The 8792-nt window shown below is 38.1% G+C and overlaps 1 protein-coding gene across 1 annotated transcript; it reads right to left on the bottom strand.

The window, feature by feature from the left end:
- Nucleotides 1-583: 583 nt before the first annotated feature.
- Nucleotides 584-4885, bottom strand: LOC150036693 (uncharacterized). The gene is made up of 10 exons (XM_090313214.1): nucleotides 4617-4885; nucleotides 4329-4532; nucleotides 3590-4200; nucleotides 2850-3100; nucleotides 2596-2702; nucleotides 2302-2446; nucleotides 1982-2230; nucleotides 1567-1861; nucleotides 1296-1444; nucleotides 584-1249 (listed from the first exon to the last, which is right to left on the bottom strand). The coding sequence occupies exons 1-10, from the start codon at nucleotides 4883-4885 to the stop codon at nucleotides 584-586; spliced, it is 2946 nt and encodes a 981-aa protein (XP_090169340.1).
- Nucleotides 4886-8792: the final 3907 nt, after the last annotated feature.

The raw sequence follows: 8792 nt of genomic DNA, 5'->3' as shown, positions 1-8792 counted from the left end.
TTATGATAATCCTGGTGAAATGTAAGTCTTTATTATGAACGTGTTAGGAAACTGATTCTTAATAAAACTCTAATTACGTAACTGACCGGCACAACAGCTAACGAAGACTGAGTTCTTTATTAAACGATAAGCGTCCAATGGGACTAAACGATCACTTATATATGCTACTCGGTCGTTTATCAAATACTAAACGATCGTTTACATGTACGATCGCTAATATTTACTAGACGATCGCATAGAAAATGCTCTGCGATCGCTTACAAATTCCTACACGATCACTTACAATCTAGTACACGATCGTTTATTGATTACAACATGATCGCCTACCACTACTACACGATCGTAGGCCTCCGCTACACGATCTCTTAGAAGAAGAAAACGATAGACAGCACATGACGATAGGAACTACACGATGGAATGCCCGAACTCCCACTCTTGAGAGCTCCCATTTTCAGCTTCAGAAATGCAAATCTCCCATGCCCGCCTTTCTATTTCTTCTTTTAAACGATCAACTTCGAAACAGAATTTCAGTTGTGGTTCTTAACCTTCTTAATGGACTCAACTGCTGACATCGTCACTTGCTCTAACTTTTACTCCTCCTCCATTGAGTAAGATGCCTATCATTACCTCCCCCCTCCACTTTTACCTTGTCCTCAAGGTAAAATTCGAGAAACTGATTTTGGAAGTCATCGAGCACCTCCCATGTCGCCTCATGCTCCGACAAGCCTTTCCACTTTACCAAAACTTCACGTCCCCGTTGCAACAGCCTCGGTCTAGAGTTCAAAACCACTTCTGGTTTTGGCAACCAAGTGTGATTTTCATTGATTAAGGGATCCACAGACGATTCTTTATGGGGTTGGCCAACCAACTTCTTTAGCTTTACGATATATAAAACACGGGGTGTATGGACACCGTTGGTGGAAGGTTCAATTTGTAGGCTACCGCACCCACTCTCGACCACCTGATATGGTCCATAATACTTAGGAGATAATTTTACAAACTTCTTCTGTCGAACTAAAATTTGGCGATAAGGTCGTAACTTCAACCACACCCAATCACCAATCTGAAATTCAACATCACGACGCTTCTTGTTAGCAAACTTTTTTATTTTCTTTTGAGCCTCCCGCAAATGATTCTTAAGCATGTGTAACGCTGCATCTCGATCTCTCATCTGTTGATCCAAAGTTTCATTGGCAGTACAATCATCCCCATAATAAACCAACACTAGGGGTTTTCTTCCATACACAATCTGAAAAGGAGAAAAGCCAATGGAAGCATTATATGTTGTGTTATACCAATATTCTGCCCAATGCAACCAATTGATCCATTCTCTCGGCCGCTTTCCACAAAAGCACCTCAGATACATTTCTACACTGCGATTCACCACCTCTGTCTAACCATCCGACTGAGGATGATAAGATGTGCTGCAGTGGAGCTTGGTAGCCTACAACCAGAACAACTCCTGCCAAAAGTGACTCACAAACACCTTGTCCCCATCCGATATAATTGACTTCGGCACGCCATGAAGTTTAACTATCTCTCTACAAAATGTATCAGCTACAATACTAGCATTAAAAGGGTGCTTCAATGGCAGAAAATGAGCATATTTACTCAATTGATCCACGACTACTAAGATCATCTCATAACCCCTCGCCTTCGGTAAGCCTTCAATAAAATCCATTGAAATGTCTGCCCACACCACATCAGGGATAGGCAATGGCATCAACAATCTGGCTGGTGACAATGCTAACGATTTATTCTTCTGACAAACTATGCATTCCTCTATATACCTCTTAACAGTCGTTTTCATGCCCTCCCAATACAACTCCCTTGCTATTCTCTTGAATGTTCTCAAGAACTTCTAATGGCCACCAAATACCGAATCATGATACATATGCAAGATTGTAGGGATCAACGAAGGGGAGCTAGAGAGTACTAACCTCTATTTATACTTCAATACGCCTTGCTGTATAGAAAAAACCTGCACCCCGTCCTCTTTCTTTGGTACACGGCATTTAATTCCTTGTAACTGGTCATCGAGCTCAACTTCCTTCTGAATTAAAGCTATATCAATCAAAGTAGGAGCTGATATTTGAGCCAGCTGAGCCTCTATCTCCACCCTGGACAAGGCATCAGCGACATCATTTTCCAATCTTGGTCGGTATATCACTTCAAAGTCATAGCCAAGTAACTTAGCTACCCACTTCTGATACTGTGGTTGTATTGTCATCTGTTCCAGTAGAAATTTCAGAGCCTTCTGACTAACAAAAAAGGATGCCACCTCTGCACTGCCATGACAACCGCCAACAATTCCCTCTCATACATCGGCTTTGCATGATCTCGCAAAGACAGAGTATGGCTGTAAAAAGCGATCGATCGCTTCTGTTGCACTAACACCGCGCCTATGCCATATTCGGATGCATCTGTCTCCATCTCAAATGGTATACTGAAATTAGGGAGTGCCAACATAGGTAACGTCATCATGGTTATTTTGAGTTTCTCAAAAGAAAACTGAGCATCCTCTGTCCATCGAAATGTCCCGCCCTTCAAAAGCTTCGTCAAAGCCGCTGCTATACTGCCATAATTTGTACAAACCTTCGATAGTAACCAGACAAGCCCAAGAATCCCCACACCTCCTTCATTGTCTTAGGCATTGGCCACTCCAACATTACCCGTACCTTCTTCGGATCAACCTCCACGCCCTGTTGAGAAATAATATGCCCCAAATACTCCACCCTATCTCTTGCAAACTAACACTTCTTCTGATTATCGTATAGTTCATTCTCCTTTAAGATTTCCATTACTACTTCTAAATGTTGCAAATGTTCTTCGAAGTTTCGACTATATACCAATATATCATCAAATAATACTAACATAAAGTGGCACAAATATAGTCTGAATATATCATTCATCAATGCTTGAAAAGTAGAAGGTGCATTAGTTAAACCGAAAGGCATTGCCAGAAATTCATAGTGTTCCTCATGTGTCCGGAAGGCTGTCTTCTCCACATCCCTCGGATTCATTCGAATTTGATGATATCCGAACTTCAAATCCATCTTCGAGAAGTAGGCAGCTCCATGTAACTCATCGAAAAGCTCTTCTACCACGAATAGTAGCAATGTTAAGAGAGCGATAATCTACACAAAACCTCTATCCTCCCTCCTTCCTTTTCACCAACAAAACAGGACTTGAATATGGACTGGTGCTCGGCCAAATGATGCCCGAGTCCAACATTTCCTCTAACAGTTTCTCCATCTCGGCCTTCTGATGGTATGTATACCTATACGGTCGAACGTGTATAGGATCGGTTCCTTCCTTCAAGTGAATGTGATGCTCAACATTCCAACAAGGAGATAACTCTCCAGGCCATTCAAATACGTCTTGAAATTGGTTGAGTAAATTTGACAAGACTCCAGTACTGATTCAATTGCTCCGTAATTCCCATGCTCATTTGTTATCTCGTCTCTATTCAACAGTCTGCATTCAACTAAGAATCATTGATCTTCTGTCTCCCACATTTTTACCATACATTTTAGACTGATCCTCGTCTTCGTCAGACTTGGATCCCCCTACAAAATTATCTTCTGACCCTCATGAGTAAACGTTATTCTGAGATTTTGCCAGTCAACCTCTATTTTCCCTAAGGAATGTAACCACTGCATTCTTAAAATCACATCCACACTTCCCAACTCTAGTGGTAAGAAGCTATCACTCACTTCCCAATCACCCAGCTTCATCTCCAAATTTTTATAGATTCCCTTCCCATGCACCGCAGTTCCTGATCCCAGAACAACTCCATAATTGGTCGTGTCCGTGACATCTAACTGTAGACGATTCACCAGGCCTTCTGTTATGAAGTTATGTGTAGCACCATAATCTATCAGCACCACGACGAATTCTCCTCTGATGTCCCCTTTAATCTTCATCGTTCGTGGATTAGTTAATCCCACGACTGAATTCACAGACAATTCAGCAATTGGCGAAAGTTCTTTGCTCAACATCAACATATTCAGCTCTAACGTCTCTTCTCTAACTTCATCATCTTCACATAATTCCAATTCTTCTCCAAACGCTTGAACTACAAGTAATCTCAATTCTCTCAATTCCTGCCCTTTGCACTTATGGCCAACAGTGTACTTCTCATTGCACTGGAAACAGAGTTCTTTTTTTTTTTTCCCTCTTTCTTTCAATCCACCCCACCTACTGGTTTACTCAAATTATCAATGTTGAATTTCGAAGAGTTCGAGGTTTGGAATTTACCTACATATGTTTACACTCATCCCGCTTCGACTCGCACATTTTCTCTATCTTCAACACTTTGGGCCAACGACATCATCTGCGCCAATCCAGTAGGATCCAAGCATTCAACTTTCGCCTTTATCCATGGTGCCAATCCGTTCATGAACGTCTCCTCTAAAACTTCATTCAACAGATGAGGTAATGATGCTACTAACTTATTGAACAGATTTCGATATGCCTCCACAGTTGTTTCTTGTTTAACAGCCAAGAATCTTCCACAAATTGATCCCTCCCTTAAAGATCGGAATTGGACTAACATTCTTTTCTTCAAGTCTTCTCAGTCTTTAAACGATTCTCTGCCCTCTTTTGACCGGTACCAGTCTAGTGTAGCACCATCGAAGCTTACAATCGCCACGATCATCTTCTCCGATTCAGCCAGCTTATGAATTTGAAAATATTGATCTGCCTTGAATAGCCAAGCTTCGGGATCGCTTCCACTAAACACCGGCATTTCAAATTTCTTGAATTTACTATGGTCGCCAAACGTTTCTTCCCCGGTTGCTTTCACCAAACTATTTGTTCCACAGACGTTATTGGTATTCGATCCTTCCGCTTCCTCCGCCACCTTTTCTTTGCCTTTGGCCATTTTCATAACGTAGGAAATGAACATCTGATGATGTTTCTCCGCCTGCATTCCCAATCGCTCATAACGATGCCAGATTTTCCTCTATAGTTGGAAACTTCTGCAATTCAACTTTAAGTCCAGAGATCTCTTGGTCGAGCAACTCCAGTTTATGTTCAAAGCGTTTCTGAGCCATGCTTGCTCAGGTGATTGCTCTGATACCAATTTGTTAGGAAACTGATTATTAATAAAACTCTAATTACTTAACTGACCAACACAATAGCTAAACGAAGGCTGAGTTCTTTATTAAACGATAAGCGTCCATCAGGACTAAAAGATCATTTACAATTGCTACTCGATCGTTTATCAAATAATAAACGATCGTCTACATGTACTACACGATCGCTAAGATTTACTAGATGATTGCTTACAAAATGCTCCGCGATCGCTTACAAATTCCTACATGATCGCTTACAATCTATTACACGATCGCTTACTGATTACAACATGATCGCCTACCACTACTACACGATCGTAGGCCTCTACTACACGATCGCTTTGAAGAAGCAAATGATAGACAGCACACGATGATAGGAACTACACCATGGAACGCCCAAATTCCCACTCTCGAGAGCTCCCTTTTCCAACTTCAGAAATGCAAATCTCCCGTGCTCGCCTTTCTGTTTCTTCCTTCTTTTAAACGATCAACTTCTGAACAGAATTCAATTGTGATTCTTAACCTCCCTAACGGACTCAACTGTTGACGCCTTCGCTCGCTCTAACCTTTTACTCCTCCTTTTTTGAGTAAGATGCCTATCAAAACGATGTTATATAATGAGACTAAACATTTTGTGGTCCGGTCTTATACAAACTCCTTGTATAGAATATCCCCACTCACATGTCTATACATGAATGATCATGATCAAATCATTTGGTTTTACAACAATTGTAACACCTACAAAATGGGTCATACTTGTAGTGTCACCAAGATAAGGTACCCAGCCTTATTCATCTATTACAGACCATTTAAGTTATCACTTAAACATTATCCACCCGTATATCTTTACATACATGTTTAAGATAAAAAAAAATATCCTTGGATGTTAGTTTATTGCTTTTATGGTTAATGCAACTAAAATATCATATATTTTATAAATAATGAATTTAAATAAAATATCATATATTTTATTAAATACACAATAAGTTTATTCAATAATGTTTACAAACTGGAATCAACCCCAATAATCTTCCACTTGATCTAAAGCTAGTGGGGTGTACAATATAGTGTAAGGGTAACTCCTAATTAGTTTAGATTTACCCAAATGAAATCTTTTCAAACTAGGAAGTCTAATTAGATTTAAATTTCATTATCTTATTATTATTATTTTTTTTTATTTAAAATTCTTCATATTCCAAAATTAATTTCAGGTTTAAATCATTTGGTTTTTTCCTCACATCAAATTAAATTGTGTGAATAAAATCTCAATTTTTTTTTAAAAAAAAAAATTGGCTATATCCCAAATATTATCTTAAATTCAAATTATCAAATTTTGAACCTTTATCTTCTAGTCAAAATAAATTGTAGATAAAAATCTCAAGTTATCTCAATTTTAAAATTCGGGCATAACCCAAAATTTATCCCAAATTCAAATAATTCAAATTTATCTTTTTATGAGAATTAAATTAGGATAAAGTCTCAGATTCATCTCAAATTAAAATTTGGCCATATTCCAAATTTTATTAAAATTAAAAAAATCAAATTGTTCAACTTTGAGGTTAAATTTTATATAAAATCTCAAGTTAAAATTTGGACATATTCCAAATTTTATCAAATTTTATCTCAAATCTAAATCGTCCAAATTTAGACTTTTTATCCTCAAGTCAAATTAAATTGAGGATAAAATCTCAATTTGATGTAAAATTCAAATTTGAGTATCTTCCAAAATTTATATCAAATTCGTTCAAATTTAGGTTCTGATCCTTATTTTCAAATCAAATTGGGGTAAAATCTCAAATTAAAATTTGGAATAAATTTTATCCCAAATTCCAGTTAAACTTTTGTACTAAATTCACAATTTGACTGACACATCAATTGAGATCAAATTCAAGAACAGATTGAAGAAAATCAAATCACTAGGATTTCCATGAGCAGCGTAAGGGATCGTTCCAAATTCCATTTAGATTGAACACAAACAATTACAGTCTAAAATGAAAACTAACAGGTCATGCATAAATAGAAATTATAGCATGCTTTAATAGAATCAAGGGATAGAGTATGTGTACCTTTGAAGAACCATTCTTCAGGAATCCCTCAAACAAAGTCCAATGCGTCTAAAAACAACAACGCTTGAACGCAACGACCGGAACAACACGACCACGAACACAACGATCGTTTGGATGCTCCTCAAACCCAATCGAATCCAAGTCGATTCACGAATAGAGTAAAGACACCACCACAATGGTTACTTTGGTATTCTTGATGTGAGAATCCAAGAGTTGTGGGCTCTGTATGATCTTGGCTTGAGGAAGAGACTGGAGGTATGCAATCGATTAAACGATCGAGCAAGTGGGAGATAAGAAGTTGGTCTATCGCATTGATGATGTGCTCGATCGTCTAGTAAACGACAGCCTATCGCATAGACTTAGCTACTCGGTCGTGTAGCAACGATCAGCTGAGTGACTATCGTATAGTCAACTCTACGTAATCGTTTAGTTTCTGTCAACGTGAAACTCTTTCACTCGATAGCTTATCTCCGTGAATACTTTCCGAATGAAGTAACTTTTAATTTTAGGAAAATAATTTTTCTTTTATCTCACGGTTACCATAAAACTACCATAAACCTCCCACTTAATTGGTTATTAGAGAAAAAGAATTAATTATCATATAATTAATAAATTATAAATAAATATGATAACCAACTTATCATATTATATTTATAACCTATAGTTTTAATATTTCATCTCATGAAATATACAAACGATAGTTCTTTTTCTATTTTATGGTACTTGATATAAATCATATTTATGTCAATTCCTCCAAATAATGTATCTCATACATCACACCAATTATATCACATATAATTAAATTTCCTCTTGTTAATTTGAACACTTCAAATCAACCCAAAAATTTGATTCTCAACTTGAATCCATTGAGCTACCAAGGGGACCTTATGGACCTGTAGCTTGAAGCTCCAACAGTACGTGAATAACTAACTAAACTCTTTAGTCATGAGATCCACCATCTGTTAACTGTCGAACACTCCACTAAAGGCCGACAGTTGCACTATTCTCACTACAGATATATTTCTGTGTCCATATTAACCAATGAACAGTTCAATGACCATTCACAAATCGCTCGTATGTACAGCTGGGCCAATTTATCGTTTTCCCCCTGTAGTTACATCTAACTTCTTAAGTACGACTGATTTCTCTAATGAACAATAAGTCATAGTCCTACTATGACCGAGTCTCTCTTCCAAAGAGAGGATGTGGCACTATGTTCAAGACCTAGAATCAACTTTTAAGGGAGCAATTTATCTACTTACTCCTGCTTCGAGAAAGGAGTGAATTCCATCTTGTGTAACTGAGTTCCCAGCTCCCCAATCAGACAAATCCCAAAAAAAGTAGGCTTGTTGAGTTGACAATCTGACCACTCTCACCTATACTAATCAAAGGACCGTCCTCATAGGCGGCGGTTCCCAAAACACTTAGAATTAAGGTCATGTCACCTGTGGTCGTTTTATGAGATGTAAGTCTCAATTATCAACGGCGTTATATAAAGAGACTAATCATCTCGTGGTCCGGTCTTATACAAACTCTTTGTATAGGATACCCCTGCTCGCATGTCTTCACATGAATGGTCAGGATCAAATCATTTGTAGAACATTACAACACTTGCAACTATCTATAAAGCGGGTTGTATCCGTATTGT

This window comes from Benincasa hispida, chromosome 4 (assembly GCF_027475165.1).
Source record: "Benincasa hispida cultivar pf3 chromosome 4, pf3_genome.v1.1, whole genome shotgun sequence".
In the NCBI taxonomy this organism is placed as follows: Eukaryota; Viridiplantae; Streptophyta; class Magnoliopsida; order Cucurbitales; family Cucurbitaceae; genus Benincasa; species Benincasa hispida.
Note: the sequence above shows the minus strand (reverse complement) of the source record. Positions and strands in the feature narration are given on the sequence as shown.